The 20,925-nt window shown below is 43.2% G+C and overlaps 1 protein-coding gene across 28 annotated transcripts in view; it reads left to right on the top strand.

Moving 5' to 3' along the window:
• HMBOX1 (homeobox containing 1) overlaps positions 1-18,495 on the top strand; it is a 126,141-nt gene extending 107,646 nt beyond the window's left edge. For 26 of the 28 annotated variants that reach the window (XM_055713330.1, XM_055713321.1, XM_055713318.1 and 23 more), the window contains one exon: positions 1,384-18,495. In XM_055713330.1, coding sequence (XP_055569305.1) covers positions 1,384-1,521 — 138 coding nt within the window. In that variant the 3' untranslated portion in view covers positions 1,522-18,495. The remainder of the gene's footprint in view (positions 1-1,383) is intronic. The other 2 variants (XM_055713332.1, XM_055713324.1) reach the window with 1 other exon arrangement.
• Positions 18,496-20,925: the final 2,430 nt, after the last annotated feature.

The raw sequence follows: 20,925 nt of genomic DNA, 5'->3' as shown, positions 1-20,925 counted from the left end.
GAAAACCAGGCCCTCTTTCTGATGTAGCCTGGGAAACATGCACCACTCACTATAAAACGTATGTTAGAATTGTCAGACCTGTAGGTCTGCTGTTGTATGGCCATTTGATGCACCTGTAGAAGCACTTGTTTGCTGGTTTTAAAATGTTTGCTGCAGTCCTGTAGCAGCAAAGTTTCTCTGTGTTAGTTTTGCTTGTGGACCATCACAGCTGTCAACATCGTGGTTCTCTTACAGCTGAGAGACTTTGCTCTTTGGGAGATAGAAATACCTGGTGCATAATGCAGTGGACTGGAGAACCTGGCAGTATCACACCTGCGTATTTGAATGATAGTGTTCCAGTCCCCCAAAAACATGGCACTGTTTTTCTTAGCAGTCTGGAAGTTTTTCGGCATCTTTTTTCCTATATGTGTGTAAATTCAGTGTCTTCACGTGATACTGGCTCAGACCAAGGTTTAGTCTAGGTTTTTATCCTATTTCTGAGTGAGCTCGATTGTAGTATTTAAAGAAAAAGTACTTTTGAAGGGTATATCGAAGGATTTTATTACAGTAGCTTCCAGCTTCTAGGAATCAGTAATTTTGAGAGGCTTCCTGAGCCAGACAGTGTACCCGCTTCCAGTTTTGGTACTTCCTATTACTTATTTTTCCCTAAGCTTGGCTAACCCCTGCCTTTGAAAGCCATTTTTACTTTTGTCTCATCTGAAAATGAGTGAATCCTACAGCTGAGCTGTGATAAATGAAGCAGTGCTTCCCATCGCTGCTTTGGAAAATATTAGCAGTGAGTGCCCTTGCTTATTAGATCATGAGAAGCCACAAACAGTTGTTCCCTCTTTACTAATTATTTGTAATAAACATTTACCATATCAACCATCAGCCATTTCTTTTCCAAACTGAAGAACCTGAGCCTGTTTAGCCACCCCTTGTAAGGAAGCCACCCCATGCTGCTCTTCTGGGCTGTCGTTCTCTCTACCTTTCCTAGTTCTGTTGTGTCCTCTTGAAATGGGATGACCAGAACTGTGTATTCAAAATGTAAGCGTAGCATGAATTTGTGCAGTGTGTAATGATTCCTGTATTAGGTTGATTTCATGACGTACCTTGTATATCAATTTGATATTTGTATTTTAGCATTTTCCTTAAATACCGCAACCCCCCTCAATTTTTTTCTCTCAAAAATTGGGTCCACCGCTCCTTGCCTTGCTTACCTTTGTCTGCACAGTGAGGGAAATCAGTCCTAAATCAAGTCTGTAAATTCCTTTGGCTTTGTACCCTTGTAATGAATGTGCGGTTCACTGCCCCTAGTCCCATTACTTTACACACTAGTTTTATCTGCTGGTTTTCTGCTTATGGAGTAACAATGCATCTCTCTTCTCCTTTCCACATGCGCAGGATGACAGCACTAGCCATAGTGACCATCAAGACCCCATTTCATTAGCCGTGGAAATGGCAGCGGTAAACCACACCATCTTGGCATTGGCCCGGCAAGGAGCCAACGAGATCAAGACAGAGGCTCTAGACGACGACTGATACAAAGAAAGGGGAGGGTCAAAGCAAGAAGTAACTTAGTTTTAGACGTAGCACCTTAGCAGACTTTCCTCAGTCCTTAATATGTGTTCTTACAGTATAACTTTGCAGTTTCTTGTACGTCAGTTAGCTGTTAGGGTCTTGTTCTGTGAAGATGGCATGGTGCCCTCAGCCTTTGCATATACTCTCTCAGTATTAATTCCCAATAAATAATCAATCAACCAACCAACCTCCCTCTCCCAGCCCCAGTGGCTAGAAAAATCTTGCTGCTCTGTCTTAGCATTCAAAGTGCTTCCAGGTATTTTAGACAGCCCTCAATTACAAGTCTTAGGCTACACTTAAAATCTTGGGATACCCTTAGAGATTGTGTTAAAAAAAAAAAAAATAGTCTGTACACTTTTCCTTCTCTGAGACTGAAAGGATGCAAGCTGAGGTAGTGGCACAGGGTCGATGGACACCAGATCGGGAGTATCAACAGAGAGTAAAAAGAACACTAGAAACCCCACTTCAGCATGGGAATAAATGATTTCCAGCTGCAATAAGCCGTGCCTCACTGGTCATACAGTGACTTGATCTACCTTTGGGTGCTGTGCTGAGAATGTCCATTGGAAACACAGTCACATATTTCGGTTGATGTTCATATATTCAACACAGACATCCTCTACTCTCACGAGCTGCGTGGCTTAGTGGATAAGTACTGCCTTCTGCCTCTGGGACCATGATTGAAGCCAAGCCCTGGATCATATGAAAAATGAGCTGAATGTCTAATGGACAACAGTCCACTTCTCAAAACCACTATTCGTTATTTGGCATGGCTAGCAGTGCCTGCTCAGAAGAGGTCTAGACTCGATTGATCTGTCATTAACAATACCACCTTTTATTCTTCCTCTCGCCTTCTCTGTCCCCACACAACTCCCCTCCCCACTTTGCCACTTTCAAAAGCAATGATTTCCAGGAAGGTTATTAAGGTCATAAAATGGGTGAGTGGATTTTTACACATCTGTGTAACTAATGCCTGTGTCCCAACTAGCCTAAAAGGTTATTGGAGAACTTTTGCATCTGACCTTTGCTAGATAACCATCATAGCATAGTCTCCTAAACTTTTTTTGTTTGTTGAAAGGCAGGAGGATCTCTTACCTGAGAAATGGGGTGTGAATATTTTGTGTTCTCTTTACTCTGTCCTTGTTAAGATGTGAGAAAGCTATACTGCTACGAGCAATTTAATTAATAATTGGAAGCCATACTGATAATGGATGTGGTAATATTTGTAAAGCAAACCTACTTTAAGTAGCAGAAACTAATGGAATTGTTTTCCTTGATCATATGTAGCACTTTTGTTACTTTTTTCTTAAAGATATTTATATTTGATAAGTCTTTTTTTTATCATTTGAGAATTCAAAATACCAAACAGCAAACTTGCATTGCAGAGTCACCCTGCGATCACCTTGTCATCTAGTATCTAAATGATGAACTGTGTGTGCATCTAAGAAAATTACATCTGCTAGTATCGTGCGGAAATGATCTCCTGGCATCTTGATAAAACGATATGTTGCTGCCAGTAAGAGGAAACATTTTGATGGAAACGGCACGGGAAGTGTTAAAGACAGGCAAGACTGTGTTACATTAAAAACAAAAATTAAAAACCTATGTAAATTTTTGTATACGGATATATAAAAATCTGCATAGCGTTTCCTCAACATTCCATTTTTATTTTGCCAGTTGATGTGGGAATAGCTTAAAAAGAGGAAAATGGCTTAGTCTGAAGGATGGGTTTCCCTTTTCTGCCCTCCGCTTTTAAGGTGGAGGAAGTGAAGGGAAGTTGTGATTTCTTCTCTTGTTCTCATCCCTTCCTCACGCTTAACCTACCGGGTAGCATTGTGAACTCCTAAAATGTGGCTCCTCTTTTAGCCAGCCTGAACCCTTCAAGGCACAGGCTAACTAGATGGTGTTTCCATCTGTTAATCTTGTGAAAGTTGCTTAGGTAAGTGTGGGGGAGATTTTGTGCTTTCAGAGGGCACAGAGCTGGTATCTCTTTGTCTCTGTAACTTTGAAGATATATAGGTAGGGCTTGGCCTCGTCTTTCACTTACGGATTTCATTGGAAAATTTATGTGCTTTCCTTAGATATAGATCACTGGAGCAGAATGAAGCCGTCTTTTTTTTTCTGTTTTATTGCATTTCTTGAGTAGGCAAATTCATAAGTAGCATCAGGGCAAACTCAGGAAAGAAAGGAATTGGATCAGTGACCATTGCACCGTTGCAGCTTTTTTCTTAATGTGTGTATGAATGTTTTGGTACTACGGAGTGAAAGGATGGGTAGAGCTTTTATTTCAGTTTTTGCATAGGAGAATGATCGAGCAAACTGTAGCCTTAGTGGAACTTTACCTACTTATTCATTCCACAGTCACACCCCAAGCTGACAAGCAACATCCACGATTTATAGTAAGGAGATTTTAATAATCGATGACCTCTTTACATTGGGCTTGCCACCACCATTTGTTCTGGCTCTTTCATTTTAAAAAGAACAGACTCAAACTGTTGGACAGCTGCAATTTGAAAAGAAATATTGCTTGCTATGCCATCTTAAAAAAAAAAAAAGTCACTGTTTTGAGCATTACCTTTTAAAGCAATAGAGAAAAATAAAAATAGTGCTGGAACTTCTGTATCCTGATTGCAGTTCACGTGGTGCAGGATCGAAGTAACACCCCTAAAATTGTATGTCTGTAACATCTAATGTAGAATAATCTGGTCTTAATTCTATTTGTCACTGCCAGGTAGCTGCTGGTCTCATCATGGTATTCTCTCTGAAGGTTAAACTGTTAGACCCCTTCTGATCGACTGGAGGTTGGCAGATCCTCCTTGTCTGTAGCTTCCTGGTAAATGCCAGTTTTCTGTTTTCCCACATCATCTTCTCACTAGAGAAAAAAAAACTAATTACTTTACTGGGGAATCAGACACTTGGTTCCGGTTCCGTGGTGTCAGAGTTTGGGTTGCCGCTGTCTATTTTGGCTTTTCTTTGACCATTGAGAGGTACGAGGCAAAAGTAAGACTTGGTGCTCATGGCTGCTTCCTTTATTCTGAAAGGTCAAAATTAACAATTTGCAGTTGGCTAGTAACTCTTTGGTTTGGCACAAATTGGCTAAAATGGGACAGATGCTGATGTGATGGTTGTCGGGAGAAGCATACATAATCTGCAGTAAGTGAAAGAATCAGAGAGCGCGTTCTGGAATTTAGCCTTTGTTCTAGGGGGTTTTCCACAATACGGTAGTCGTCTTTGTCTTTCTGTCTCTGGATTTTCTTGAAAATTAAGCCTCATTCTTGTAGCATTGCAATTCAGTTGCAATTTGTTGTAGCCAATTGGAATTACTGCAATTTGTTCTCATGTGGGTTCCCTTGAAGTCGATCTGGTGTTAGACTGGATCTACCTTTTTCTGTGAATAGAAAAGAAATTATTTAAGATGCTCCTTTTCTGCGGTGAGCACAGATTGCTTTTATTGTAGAGTGAGTTCTGGCTGTTACTGTGTCGCTCATAAAGTCCTTATACTTGAGTTGTTGTCTCTTACAGTCTTCTTAAAACAACAGTTTCTACCTCCACTTCTTTTTTGGGGATGTTTTGGGGGGTTTTTGTTTGTTTGTTTGTTTGTTTGTTTTAATTCCCCCACCTTTTCCCTGAAGTATGAGGTCCCAGACGTTTGCAAAAGCATTGAGTTGATAAAAATAAGTCAACATAGCGGTGATCAGACATGTTCTAGATGTTGATGCCCTGGCATCACAAAGACATGTTCTAAATGCTCTATAATAACCATACGCATTAATAGTGTAATCCCATTACTCGTCTGTTGGATGTGACCAAGTTGGTTGTGAGTCAGCAGGGCACCCTTGCAGTAATTAAGGAATCCCATTAAGAAGAACCTTCAGGAGGTCAAGGGAAGTGGTCGGTCCCCTCCATTTATCACTTGTGGGACTGTGTCTGGAGTACTGAGTGCCGGGCAGGGCAGGGATGAGTCCATCATAGGGCTGCTGAGATGAGAGGGCTGGAGCACATGTCATGTGGTGGGAGATTGCGAGAGCTGGGTTTGCTCAGGCTGGCTTGCGGGGCACCCTGTATTATGTTCTTCAGCTGCCTTGGGGAGGGGGGGAGTGGTTAGAGGAGACTGAGCCAGGTTCTTCTCAGAGGTCCATAGCAAAAAGGTGAGGGGCAGTGGGCTAAAGTTGCATTAAGGAAAATCCCAGATGAATATAGAGAGAAGTATTTTCTTACTCCGAGTGATAGAGCAGTGACCCAGCGAGGCAGTGGAAATCCCATCCTTGGGGATATTCAAAACTCGACTCAACAAGGTTGGGTTAGAGGCCTTCTGAGGCCCTTTCTGACCTAAATCATTCTATGACTATACAAACCTGCTCAGGTCAAAGTGTTTCCTAGTTCTGATCTTCCTGTTGACTTGTTTAAAGAAATTCTCTTTAATCTGTTGCTGGTTTTTTGTTTGGGTTTTGGTTTTTTTTTTCTGTTCTGCTCTTCATAAAAAGTTACCTTTCCTGTTCTGCTAATAGAGGGGAGCTTTATTTGCAGGGTCTGGCTCCAGGCTCCAATCAAGCCATAAGTAATAAATTTCATTAATTATTTGCTCTGTTTACACAATTCTTCAGGGATATTTGAATTATTCTGTTTAGCTCATTGCCTAACATCAGACTGGTTAACTTTTCCATGTTTTCGTAATGTTTGTGCTGTAGATCGGTTTTTGCCTTTGTGTGTGAGGGTTTATAGTTGTCTTGCTGCTGTGAGTGCAGGTGAAAACTTTCACATAGCTGAACGTGTGAACAGGAAAAACCGTAGTTATAAGGTAGAAATTTTTGGTTCAGTACATCATTAATCGGTGATGATCAGAAGCTGAAGGGGTATGACTGGGAAGAATCACATTATACTCACTTGGAGCCTCCTTTTCTTTCCTTAAATGTTTCCTGTTGCCCACTGCTAGAAAAAAAAAAACATACTTCGCTGGGCAAACTCGAGGTCTGGTTTGGATGTTACTTTGAAGAGGAATTGCGATGGTGTTGGCTGATACAGACTGGTGTGGGGTCACTTAGACTCCCAAGTGTTGATTTCTGCCTTGAAGGAGCATAAGAACATGGAGATGAGCTCAGCAAGATTTTGAGTTCCCCTGTGCGGTATAAAAATTTCTCTTCACAGTGAGATGCTGCTTGCAAAGTAGTGAAAGCATTGTGCTGGGCATCCCCTGGAGTAGTTGAGTCACCAAGACATGTGGTAGTTGTCACAGGGTTTCATAAGGGAACAGGTGTTACTTTTCATGTAGATAATACCAGCAAAGTTGGTGTAAGAGTTACCAAAACTCAACATCGCTGCCCCTAAAGCACTTGATGCAGGATGTTGTTTCCCTGTGTGTAATCTTAACTGGAATGCAAAGCTGGATTCACACCTCGCTCTGCCCATTACTAAGATTCTGTGAGATGTTGCCCATAGTACTGAGAGCTGTGAATGTTTAGTAGGAAAAGATTTCCCCCCCCCCTTCCTTTACCCCTGGAATTCTGTTCATTTTAGTTAATAATTATCTTGGCAGATGGTTTGTGTTGCTCCTCCGACCCCAGCTACATCGTTGTACAGCCCTTGTTCCCCAGCATTCATCAGCTTCTTTCCAGTTCGTTGGATAATTACCAGCAAATTCTAGGGATTTTTTGTCAAAATAAACTTTGCTCTTATTTTAGACAAGGCTTCCCACCCAAGTAGCTCTTGCACTCTTTGAAGTTATTTAACTTGATAATATTATTTTGATCAAAGTCTTAAGCTTGTAGGCAATAATCTTGAGTTTGGTGTAGCTTTTATCATTTGGCAGGAATCTTTGTTGGCAGGATTGGTCTTGAAGACTGTGTTACGTGTCAGTGACCTAACGTGTTCATTAGACAGCTGAGGATTTTGTGTGTGTGTTAGTAGCAGTAGTCAGGGTTGTGTCGTGATCCCAGCTAATTTAATGGAATGTTGCGGAGTCGGGCATTTTCACTGTGATTTCTTGGAAGGGCAGGCTGGGGGCCTGACCAAAAAGTACCTTGCGGTTCCCAAGAAGAGTTGCAGAGACATTTCAGAATCAAGCATTCCCCCTTGGGCTTTTTTGCAGCTGGGGTGTTTACTCAGGATATTGAATCAGTTATTGGCCAACAGGCATTTGGCAAGTTGAGACGTATAGCCCTAAACCTCCGTTTCAGCGTCTGTTACTGTTGTCTAATTTACGGGGTTTAAACCCTCCGACTAAAGATGTTGCACATTAATGAAAGAAAGAGGCAGTCTAGAGATGGCAGCTATAGATTTGAATATAAAATACACAGAAAATGATTCTTCTCTTTTGTGAGAAATGTGTTCGAACTGGAAAAGCGAACTTGGTCGTTTTGAGGACTATCAGTAAGGTGACGCCATTTGGATGTTGGGTTTTGTCCAACAACTACGGATGGAAGTCATTTCAGTGGCAGCAGTGTAACAGAGATGTGGGGAGGAAAACGCAATCATCTAGAGAGTTGTTCATCATTAACCTTGGCCTTAGGTTTTGTGACTTAAAAATAGCCCAGAACTGTTTGTTCGTGCCTGGCTTCACGTCGGTGCCCATTGAACATAGGCAATGTGCTAGCTAAGATGATATCGGCACAATTACAATAATCAATACAAACAGCGCTCTGCTTTTCTTAAGGTTCTTTTGTCGCGCCCTCTTTATGAAAATTCATATCATACTTGAGTTTAAGCTTGCTGGAAGAAGTAAACAAATACATTTTCCTCTTTCAAGATACCATGATGTGCTCTGTGATGCCTGCAGTGGCTTATCAGTGTAGTATCCAGGTGATAATATTGACAGCTTATGTCTCGGAGATAGGAAGGGATTTGCCGTGTTGGGTGTGGGGTTAAAATTCGCAAAACGTATTTCAAATGCCCCTCTTAATCGGGCTGATCAAGACGACTAACTGGTTTGACCGCTGCAATGTTGTGCTCTTCCCCATTCCTTCCAGTAAGCTGTGGAGTGCTCTGGCCAACAGCTTAAGCACGAGTGAACTAAATCCACTGAACTGGAGTGAACTGCGTGATGGGCCTTTGATGTTTCTGTATGTACAGTGCATCTCTCGCTCAGATGGCTTGGCAGAAGGCGCTCTCTGCCATTTATTCGCTCTCTTCTCTCCGCTGTTAAATGGATGCGGGTGTATTCTGCTGATCAAAACATCCAGCACGCTTTGGCTAAAGCCTTTCTAACTGCAGCCAGGGTAATTGGGATGGGTAGGATAAATGCATGAGAGTATGGCAGTAAAAGTGGTGGCAGTTCTTTTTGAATGGCTGGGTGTCCTCCTGACATGTAATTAGCTGCTTTAGAAAGATGTGGATTGGCATGGTCATAATTAAAAGGATTTCTGTCTTCTGTGTGATTGAAAACAGAAGATCTTCCGCCCCCTAATTCTCTTTAATACCAGTGTTATTAGTGACACTTGGAACACAGCTACTTCGTAAACTTAAATAATGGCCTGCTCCTAATGGTAACTTACAACAGCAGGGATTGAAACCGGGTTCCGTTTTCTATGCAAAGCTGCTTCTCTTTCTTTTATGCCACCCCCACCCCACCCCCGCCCCACTCATGCATGTATTGCTTCTCGGTGAGTTTTAGAAACAGAAAGGACATGCGGTGATGTGACAGCGCGATTACAGACTGCCCAGGGTTTTGGTGTAGCTCCTCTTGGTTTGTTTCAGAGTTGTATTTTTGAGGAAGGTTAGCCATGGTCCAGGACTCCGTGGAATTACTCACCCTGCCCAAAGGCGGAGGGTGCCGACTGCACTGTTGCCCTCCGGTTCCTGAAGCAGGGAATGTCACTGGTTCTTCTGCGCCGCTCCAGGTTCTCCTTCGTGGTGTCTCAGTTTGGAAGCCTTAGCAGCAGTTGTCGCCAAGTTTACAACAGTAGCGTCCTCAAGCTGTCTGCTGTCTCCCCTTGCAGTTAGCGTGGTGTAGTGATACAGTCTAACGCACCTTTTTCTTAGGAAATCTCAAAATAGCCGGCAGCTGGATAGTTGGCTGGACTATTATTATATATGGAATTAATATATGGACCATTAATATATGGAATAGCTTGCCATTCACGGCAGGAGAGGGTATCTGGCGGTGACCTACAATAACATGCTAATCTTTCTCTGGTATCTTGCTAGATTCTCAAAAAGCATCTGTCATAGGGTGTTACGTGCCTTTTTATTCTGTGTTTCTGTGAGAAACGTTGCCTGTGGACCAGTCTTGCATAGTGCAGAGCCTGTGCTCCCTTTTTGCCCCGAAGTTTCTTGACCATATTTTTCCATACTGTTGTTCTCCTGTTGTAGTTACCAATTAGACAACTTCCTGGAGTTTTTTGGTATGCAGAGAGACTCTTTGTGAAATTTAGAAAAATTAGCAGGTTCTTAACACCGGCAGCTTTGCAGAAGAAGTTAGGAACTTCCTTAGGCTCTTACTTAATCCTCGAGTTACTTTTTAGCTTCTTTGTACTGAAATACTTGTCTAGATGTCATCCAGTGTCACTGTGGTTCAGAACAGACCTGTGGGTCGTGGGTACTTCAGTTCTTCCAGCACGGTTACCACTGGTGGTACTGCACTCACAGTAGCAATGGTAGCACCTTTTTTTCTAGGACATACACTTTTAGACGTTAACTTGCTGCTGTCACTGGCCTCAATTCACCTTCCTATCCTCCTCTCCCCACCCCTTCTCCTTTAACTAATTAAAGTCTTCCATGTTATGGCAAGATGGCATATGTAGCTTAAATAACCCACCTCTGTAATTAAGAGGTTGATTTTAGCCTTCTGAGATACATTTTACATCATTTGAGATTTAAAAAATACATTTTACTTACAAAGTTTATCTGTCAAATTGCTCAAGGAGGGCAAAGAGATAATGAAAGTAAATTATTAATTAATACTTCTCACCCAGTATATTCCATTAAGAGTATTAAGCATATATTCCATTCCTGCAAGCACGTTTGACTTCGGATTTTTTTAAATTATTTTTTTTTTAAAGTCTGCCTGCTGATAAAGTTGCTGGTACCTCTATTTGACAGGACTGTAGCGACAGTAGTGAAAATATCCTTCAGGAGCTGACCAGGGCCAGGAACTCGGAATATCCACTCACTGACCAGACTTTCCTATACCGCAGTACAAGCCATTTCATTTATGCATCGTGGCAAGTGAGCAGATCTTTTCAAGAACATAAGAGCGTAGACTCTCCCGTGATGCATTCACGCTTTTCTTCTGTTCAAAAGGTTTGATACAATTTTGGAGTGGAAGGTAGCAGCAGGAGCATGTCCCCTTTCTGCAGGTTGGGTAGAGCATTCTGAGTTTAGGTGGAGCTACACTGGGTTCAGAATGGCAAAGAAGAAATGTGATGTGTTGCTGCGAAAGGGGGTGTATTGCACAAACGTGTAACTACTACTCGAGAAGGGTACACACATTGGATGCTTTATTGATGAGATATAGTTGAAGCACTTTATGAAATGGTCTGAAATCTCCACCGTATGTTTCCTTGTGCCAGCGTGTCTTCATGGCACACCATATGGCATTGCAAAGTTTGTTTAGAAGCTGTTACTGGGATTTGAGGCATGCGTTTGTTCGGTTTGTTGCAGAGGTAGTTGCCTGTCAGTTTAGCTAAACATTTAACCCTTGGCACACAGCTACTCACTGGGCATTAAGAGTATTTATTCTGCAGCTCATCCTTTCGAGCTTTTCTAAGGCACAGTCCTCTTTCTCCACGTGTTTGGAGAAAATAAATACTAATGAGATGAGGGAACAGATCCACTCATTTGCAGAGCTTACCAGAGTTAACATCAGTTGAGAATCAGCCCCTAGATTTCAACACTACTCACTTGTTAATACTGGGATTTGTAGCAGAGCAAGAACAGAACAGTCCTGAAGTTGCATTGCCAATAATTGAGTTCACTGAAGTTGGCTTAAAAATTAGGCTTCTGATTAGGAGTAAAGAGTCAGTGAAGTATCCATAGACATTAAGAAGGTATCTGTACATGTGTTGTGAAAACCCAGAATTTATTCCACTTATGTTTATAAGTCCATTAGATACAAATGGTAAAATTCATAAAGAGTTATGTGGAAAAGGCAGACACTTCCGATTAGGGGATTTAAATATTTTAAATTTTTTTTGCGTTTTGAAGGGGAGGATGGTTCATTCATCCCATTGGATGAAGTAGGTAGAACAGGGAGTTTACATCAGGATTGTGGGAGGCCATCTAATGTTTGGGGTCTCCTTATAGGTGATAGACTGGTCCCTTCTGGCCTTAATTGTAAAACTATGATTCCAAAGAGGTAGACTTGTCTTTTACTCTTACCTTTATAACCTGTTCATAGTATTTAATAATTTATAGAGATTTGAGTACTAGAGGGGTTCTCTGCAGTAAGAACTTCTTTAAAAAGTGTGACTTTCCATCAGAGAACATATTGTGCCTTATGTCTCTAAACCACGTGACGTTCCTGTTATGTATAGTAAATATCTTTTTACACTTTGTACTTCTGCCATAACGGGAATCCAACAAATGTAGTTTTGATAACAGGTGGTTTCTGTATGCTGCCGTATTACTTAGGTTTGCTCCCGTATCTTACCGATTCCATTCCACTGACACAGCGATGCATACTTTCATACCAGTCAGTGCTAAGGTGGCTCTGGAACAGCATTATTCTGTCCAACTGTTATTTTTTGCTTCTTACATAAACATAAACACAACACACACACACACACACACACACACCCCCGGACCAAAAGCCTAGGTCAGTCTGAATTTCTAATCCTAAATTCTTTGTTGCTCTTTATTACGTTAGACATTCAGGTACATGAGTTCCAGCTGTTAAATGTACCTTGCAGTGATTTTTACTGTTACCCAGGAACATTCAACATGACTAAAATTTGATCAGTCACGACCATTTCCTCTAGCTGCAGTGCCTCAAGCCGCTGTTTTTTACAAAAACTTTCATCAGTTGCCAGAGTGCTTCAAAAAACATCACAGCCAGCAGAAGTCCTCTTGCTAAACTGATGTCTTCTCTTCCTACGCTGAGCCTCTTATTTCCTTGAAGGGATTCCAGGCGAGTGTTCTGAGCTATACATCCTCCAGCCACTTGGAGCCATTCACTTTCCTCTGAAGTTGATTATTCTTGGTATCAAATTTGTCACACGTTATTTCCCCAAACTTCAGTTCTTCTCATAGAGGTAATTCCTTTCATCTTCCATGCAAGCTCCTTCCCGCCCTGGTTATCCCAGTTTACCAGTGGTTTTCTCATACTGAAGTGCTCTGACCTGAACCTGTTGTTATTACGGTCTCTAAAGAAGGGAGATATATGGGTTCCATCCTAAGGCAAAGCAGTCCAGTCTAGTGCTGAAGCTGCAGTTTGGTTCAGTCTTAGGAAATCTCCCGAGCTTGCTGCTAGCCAAAAGCTAGCAGGTTTCGCCAGCGCAGTTAGTTAGCAGCCCTCCTCCCTTCCCTCCTTTCCATTTTGACACTTAGATTAGAAAATCAGGGAAAGAGTAACTTCTAAGTATAATCTTCTTTCATTACTACTGGGACTTTTATTACTGTTGGTTTTGTTTGGGTTTTTTTTTACTGGGAAGACTGGTACTGAGCTGTGCACTTCAGCAGATACTCAGCAATGTTCTAGCAAATTGTTTGCAAAACTAAAGATATGGCACAGATATGGCAGCGCTTCAAAACAGGCTGGTTTGGCGTTTCTTGCACACAATTTCAGTGCTCAGGTTTATCTGTTCTGTTTAGTTTGTGCTGTTTGTCGGTTGCTGCCTCTCCCACTCCTGTTAGGATTTACTTGTTACTCTCCGTGCCCTTTTTCCCCTTGCGCAGTCTTTGGTGGCTTGTGCCATTTTAATTTTGTTCCTCTCTGCTTTCTGGTGTTTCTCATTCTTCTCTTTTTCCTGTACAGGCACTTTATTACCTTCACATCTTCAAGCAGTGTATTTGTGGTTAGGTATTTTTTAATTCCCTTAGTGCTACTTTAGTCCAAGTCAAGATGCGCTCACCTTTCCTTTTGCCTATTAGATGGTGCTGTATCGATTGCTTTCTTGAAATCCAAACATATATTGTCCACCATGTAGTATAAATATTAAAAAAAAAAATTCAACTCTGACCATTTAAAAAAAAAAAAACCACCAACTCATAAACTTGGTCAATTTGCAGCGGGTTCTTTACTTGTAACCTTCTGCACGAAATAAGGCTGTTCAAGGTGGTGGACCATGGTTAACAGAAAGGAACAAGGTAGTAGCATTTTTTTTTCCTTTCTTGTAATTTTGTCTTGCTTGCACTTAGAGTTGGAAGCTGTCTTAATTGGTACATGTTTTTGTGGTTGGCATTCTGTTGCCTGTTTTCTTAATGGGAGGGTCTGGGACAGGGTGCATGGATTTGCGTAGCTTTTCCAAAGGAGGCTGTGTGCTGGTACCCCTTGTCTCTTCATTCACCCAGGGCGTGGGATCACTTTTTGTAGCCAGAGTAGCTTTTTATTACTATTTTTACATTATTTTTTAGATTTGAAGATGATTGGAAAAACTCGAAATTACTTTTCCAAACGAAAGGTATAATAAAAATAGAGTTTGGATTTTGAGCTTCCCATCTTCTAGTATTATCCACTGAACTGAATTTTCTCCTTTTGGGTTTTTTTGGGTTTTTTGGTTTTGTGTTTTTTTTTTTTTTTTGGCTTCTGTGTAAATGTAGATGTCATCTTGAGGCTTGTGCTGAACTGAAGCCTGTGACTTGTTTCAAGTTGCTGTGGGGTCAAAGCCCTGTTTGTTCTTTGGAGAGGGACAGATTTTCTGTTTCATCACCCATTGCGATACAAACTCAAAAGCAAAAAAAATCCTTTCGCCTTGCTTTTGGCTCCGGCCGTACTGTTAGTCGTGTCTCTCTGAATCTCATCAACAGCCAATTTTCCTTAACTTGTGTCCGGAGTCGTTCTTGGGGGTTACAGGCAGCCCTTCCCACGCCAGCGCGAACGCTCGGCGCTGCTGGCTCCAGCTGGGAGAGGACCGTGTGCCTCTGGAAGTCAAATGTCAGATCCGATATGATGAAGCGATATCATCGTGCCGCAGAAGCACCGTAAGACAGGCTTTTACCTTAAAGATCATACAGGAATAACAAATTTAAACTAGATTTAGTTCAATAGCAGTTCTATCAAAGGGTGACAAATAAAAGTCAGTTGTGTCCATGGGGAGCACTATTTTCTTGACAGATCGCCTTGGCTGTCTCCCTCTTGGTCTTTATGATCTTCCCAAGGCTGATGAAAGCCTGGGAAGTGTGAAATATGTGCAGTACTTTTTAAATTTTTTTTTTCTTGGTGTCAATTTTAAAAGTGCCTAAGTGAGTAACAGGACTCCAGAGTGAGCTGGAGGAACAGGATTAGACCTCATTTCCCTCCTAAGGAAAGCGCCCTCCCTCCCTGCGGTCCCTCCGCACGTGTGACTCCAGGCGAGCAGTGGGAGTCCGGAGCCTGGCCGAATCCGGCTGGAAAGAAACCTCCGCTCCTTCCTCATGCTGCCTCCCGCGGTTTTCAACCTGTCGGTGGAGATCTTCCTAACGAGCCTCATCTCTCGGCCAAACCTTAGCCATCTCCGATTTGGGGTGGACGGTGAAGAGGGGGGAGGCTTGGATAGAATTCAGTAGGAAACTGCCTCTTGGATTGCAGGCGCAAATACCTTCGGCGTTAAGCATGCGCCTCTGGACAACCACACGCCTGAGGCTGTGGCTAGAAAAAGCTGATATGCTGATGTCCTCGCCCCTTTTTGGAATCAGAGAGGCAGTTTCTTCCTATATTCTTCATTATTTCTAGGCTTATAATAGTGGCACCTGCTAAACATTCTGGCAAAATAGTTGTAACTGTTGGCAGGTGGGTATCAATTTGTAAAGATACATGAGAATTTTATGTGGGTTAAAAAAAAAAAGAAAAAAAGTTATCAATGCTAGTTTAAAAAATTGCATTAAAGGAGAATTTCTTCTGACCACAGTGAAAGGCTGTAACAAAACACTATTAAGGTGTATTAGTACCACTTAAGGATTCAGAAAATGAAAGCAATCCATATGTAGATGTTTTATTTTTCATTAGTAATAAAATGTTGTTTTCATTCTGACAGCTTAATAACATATGAGTTGGGAAAGCCTAGGAAATTACTATTGGCGAGAAAAGCTATAAGGACATCTCTTTTGCAGAAAACAGAAAATTAGCTTGTAGGAAGTTGATGGGTGTTGATACAAGCAATGATCAGATGGGAACCTATTGCTGGGGTACTAATGAAAATAAATATTTGTGGAGCCTATAATAGACACAGACCGTTCGGCGTTGCACTGTCACCCTGCTCTAGAGATGCCTTTTTTAACAGTGATTTATTTTTATTTTTTTCCTTAACCAAGTGATTGTCAATAACAGTGGTTGTAATTGAAAAAAGATTAACGTAGTAGTGAGTGTTGCGAACCTAAACGTGAGAAGACAGTGGAACAGTATCGGAGGCACACAAAAAACGAAGGACCCCCCCAAACAAAAAAAGAAGGAACCCTCCCCCAAACAAAAACCCTAGCTGAGCGCCGGGGAGTTGCGTCTTTCATTTCCAAATTTTGTGCGTCTTAATTTTGTTCCGCTGTCACGTTGGCTTGGGGGCGGGGAGCATGGAATCAACCTTGCATCTCCGGTAAGGGCGAGCGAGCGTGGCTGTCGTGGTAGTTGTGTGTGCTGGGTGGCTGGCAGTTGCCTACAGTTACTTCGCGTGTCTACCAAATGCATCACTAAAACAAGATGAGCTGTGTCCTGTCCCTGCTGGTCACCAGACTCGCCGGCGGGTTCTTACATGTCTGTGCGTTCCTCTGTCAGCATCTTCCACTTGCGTATTTGTTTCTCCCGCCATGTGCCCCGACGAAAACGGCACCTGTGTCTCATCTGCTGTAGGTGTTCCGCCTACCTCAAGAGGTAAACATGGTATCCTAGAGTCGTATGGTCACAGTCTTGTTCTTTTTTACATAAGCACTAGTGCGCGCGCACACACACACACACACACTGGAATGTATATTCTCCTCCCCCCGCCCCCAAATAACCTCTTGACCTGATCCTTGCTGTAGCCACCACCAACTCCTCTTGCAAATTGGATGCTGCTTTAAATGTGAAAACAAATGTTCAAGAAGCTATAAAACCTGAATGAAAGCTAAAGCTGAATTTATAAAGCCTTGTTGCATATGAGCCAAAAGTGCAAAAAGCTCTATATAATGACTAACCTGCCACTCATATAAATATAAATATATATAAATATATTAAAATCAGACTGTTCTACAAAATTGTGTATTTGTATTTTTGTGTACGTACAATTTTCTGCTAAGCAGAAGGAGGATGTAGTATAGGATGATGTGAGAAGAGATTTTGTTTAATCATATTTCTTTGTTACTTATTTTTGTTAACATCCAGATGCCTGTCTTTGTCTTATGTGTATGACACTGTTCGAAAGGTGCAGTATCTCTCTCCCGCCCGCGTATGAAACCTCCTCCACCATGGCGGAGCCGGGTAGTGCTACACATCATCATCGAACCCCACGATACGCCTAGGTCTTGAGCTTAACAAGGGCTGCTCATTCAGCTGGAAGACGATAAGTTTCGCACTGGTACTGCATGGGTGCGTTGTGTCGTTGCTCCTGATAGTAATGTCAAATACTCGTGCGCTGCCCGCTGGCTTTTCACACAGGCGTTCTCCGAGCACGCTGTCTGCGTGCGATGTCTTTGCTGCTGGTCCTCAGACTGAAAGTTCAGGGGGTTGAGAAATGAAATCGCGTAGTTTGGGAGGGAGGATGAATAGATCCTTGTGTTAGGAAGTTGCTTATGGCAAAAAAGACGCCGGGGAGGCGGTGCTGCATCTCACAGGGGAGTGAATCTCAGGTACCACCACCACGGAGGAGGATGGGAGGAAGGTGCCGCGGCGCTCGTGTTCCCCACAGTCTGAACGCTGCTAAAGTGTATTTTTGCCTTCAGGAAGGCAAGCTGGCGAGGTAATAGGTTGTAACTTTCCCGTGCCACTTCAGACACATCCTTCCACCCCAGGAGTTGCACGTGAGCCATGTGCGTCTCTGGTGGCTTTGTGGCAGTTTGGTCCGTTGCTGTAGGACGGTTGTAGCAGTACTGGGTAGCTGAGGTCCGTCTCCTCATGGCTTGGTGTTCTTGCAGTAAAGATACTGATTTTTCAGAAGAATATTGTAAAATCTTCTTCAAATCACTGTGTTTATCTGCAAGATGCCAGTGGGTCTACTCTGTTGCAAGGAGAAAAGTAAGAGGTTTTCTCCCTTAGTGCGCTGCAGAATCGTTACTGACCCACCACAGAGGCTGGGGGCAAAGGAGAACCACATAAAACGGGATGTAGTGGAAAAAATTAAAGCAAAGCTTTGGGCACGAGGTGGTGGAAGTTCACCTTCCAGTTCCACCACAGGTTTGCTGCAGACCCTTGAGGCAGCCCGGTCCTTTCTGCCTGCATCAGTGTTCCCATCTCCGACATGCAGGGGAGAGTTAATATCCGTCGCATCTTCCTCAGGCAGCAGATGCTGCGGAAGTATGAACCATCAGCTTCTTCCCTTGTGTCCTCGGCTCGCTCCCTTTTTTTTTTTTTTTTTTTTTGCTTTTTTTCTTCTTTTAAACTTAATTTCTAACATTGTTTGAACTGAATTTTGGCCCAGGGAGAGCGATACTGCATCTTTACTTGTAGGGCTCATATTTATAACAATGTGTAATGACTGTAGCAAAAGTCCTTGTTTCTGTATGTGAATGGACAGAGAAACAAGTGCTCTATTGTATTGATTAAAATAGTTAAAATGAGTCCTGTATCATTGTATCTCCTATTCTGGATTAGTGCCTTTTGGACAGTAGACTGTTCTGTAATTAAAATGTAGTATAACTGCTTTTTTGTACAGTTTTGTTTTAATAAAACTTTTTTTTAATTTGTGTTTATTTTAGTATTGTACCTATTAGAAAATAAAAATGTATAACTCAACGATGCTGCATTTCTTCTATAGTTCTTTTTGTGCAAAGCTGTCTGGGTGTGAAAGCCTGAGAGAGGCCTTGGACGCGAGTAAGAGCTCAGATGTGTCTGGAGAACGGAATATTCTCTACAATTACAGACTCGTTTGAGAAAGACTTTGGTCTTTGTGCCTTCCCTTTTTTGTGGGGATGGTCTCGGGGAGGGATGAACGTGGCGGACCCTGCGGTGGTACAGTTGAAGCGGTGGCATCCCTTGGCATTTGAGCCATGGGCTGGTCCCCAGGGCCTTTGGGGGCTCTTTCCACCAGCAAGAGATCTTCAGAGTAGAGTTTTAGCTCCTTTGAGTGCGGTTGTGTTTGTCACAAGTAAATGTGCTGGTCATATGTTAAGGTAGTGGCCAAGGAGATGGTGCAGGCGAGGCAGAAAGGGGCACTTCTCTTTGGAAACCTCCCCGGCCAGGCTCTGGGAGCCTCGGAGGGCTCTTGGGGTCCCACCCCAACATAGCTGGTCTCGTGGTCGAGGAGCTGTTTGTTGAAGGTCTGCAGGGAGCAGACTTCGGGGCCACTTGGTAATAAAATATTAAAGACATCGAAGTAAGGAGCACAGGTATGATTCTGAGAAGCCAAAGGCATGAGGATGCTTTGGCTGCCCTTTTGTCGTGGCCTAGTTGTGGTGCTCAGCATCCCGGGGTCTTGAACCAGGGCCCGCGGGGAGGGGGAGGGAAGATCTTCATAAAAACAGGAAGGAGTTCGCAGAGCTGGTGTCTGTGAATTAGCCAGGTGGCAGAAAAGACTCTGAAAGTCACAGAAGTTGATTTATTTATTGAACGGTGCCTGGATTCTGCAATACTGGTTAAAATCAGTACGTGCAACAGTGCTTTGAGAGGGATTTTGGGGGGTTGCCCTGGATGGACACCCCCAGGAGAAGGGTCAGGGCAGCTCCGATTTTGCTGGAGCTGCAGGTGGTGAATAATACACCGTAGGGCTGGAAGCACCTTCCAAACTGGTCCTTGTGCCTCTCAGAGGTCATGGGGGGTGGGGGGTGGGGAATCTCTGCCCCCATGTCATCAGCTGCTAGATGGGCTCTGTTCACTGAGGGTGTTTTTCTCCTGGAGGGAGCAGGCTGGTGATGGGAGACTAAACCTCCAGGGAGTGTGTGGCTGTCACACCCGCCCAGCCCCGCTGCCACCTCCTGCCTCCCAGCTTTCCAAAGGAAACAGTAAAAATAACAAAAAAAAAGGGCCTTGCTGTACGTCTGGGTTAGCGCCGTACCTGGAATGGAAGGCTGAACCCCTAGGACTGTTGGCTTTTGAGCCATTTTTCTCACTGGGTTTTGTTTCTTTTCAAGTTAATGGCCCAACACATGCTCTTTCTTGCTAATTTCCCCGTAAGTGGTGACCCGTTGGAACAACTGACTTGGCTGCTTCACCCGTCAGGGCCCTGGTCCCAGCCCACCCGCGCGGAGGGCAGTGGGGGAATGAGAAGGAGATGCGCGGAGAGCAGGAGTGGTGGTAACAGGGCTTCTCCCAGCATGACCGGGGACGCACAGAGCCCTTTCCTGAGGACAGCACTCCCTGGCACTGCCCTGGGCAATGGGTGAAGGCTGATGCTTCACAGATGAAAACAAGGAGTGCCAAAAAGCTCAGTTTGGACATCTTCTAAAAAAAGAGAAACAGACAGCAAAGGCCTGCGCTTTGCAGAAAGCACCGCTTCCAGCCCATTTTGCGTTTTGGATTTTTTTTCCTTGGGGAATCAAGGCACATAGTTGGGGAAAAAAACTTCATCGCAGGTGGGTGGCCAAAGGTGAGCAAAATCCCACTTAGGAATCCACCCAGCTGGTGGCACAGCATCTCCTGGCATGGCCCGGTGCAGCCAGATGCCCATGGCACGAGCCCCCGGTGCTGCCCACGCGCCACCTTGGCTGCAACCCAGCAGCTCTGATGACCCCCGCTCGCCTGGTGCAGCAAAGGGTGAGGGCAATGAAAGCGGTATGAATTTGAAGGAAGCAAGGAGAAAAGGTGGGGTTTTGTGGGTTTATTATTGTTATTATTTATTATTTTCCTGCTGTTTTGATCGGTGCCTTTTAGAACCAGCTTTGGCTGGAGAACAGAAACCGGAGTGCGGCTGCGGTGCGGGGAAGGTGTTACAACTGCCTTCCGGGAAGAGCAAGGTTTGAACAAAGTAACAGCACTTCAAAAGGCTCCTGTGTTTCAGCCAAAGATGATTTTTTTTTTTTTTCAGAAGGTAAAACATTAAAGGGAAGTGGCTTAAAAAAAAAAAAAAGGCAGCTGTATTTTTCTGCACCGATTGCAAAACAACACTGATAAAAATATCCTTTGCTAAATGACTTTCAGCAGGAACTGTGGAATCAACACAGACTTTGTTGCTTAAAAAA

Source organism: Falco cherrug, chromosome 6, assembly GCF_023634085.1.
Source record: "Falco cherrug isolate bFalChe1 chromosome 6, bFalChe1.pri, whole genome shotgun sequence".
Classification (NCBI taxonomy): Eukaryota; Metazoa; Chordata; class Aves; order Falconiformes; family Falconidae; genus Falco; species Falco cherrug.
The sequence above is the reverse complement of the archived record's forward strand: the minus strand, read 5'-3'. Positions and strand labels throughout refer to the sequence as shown.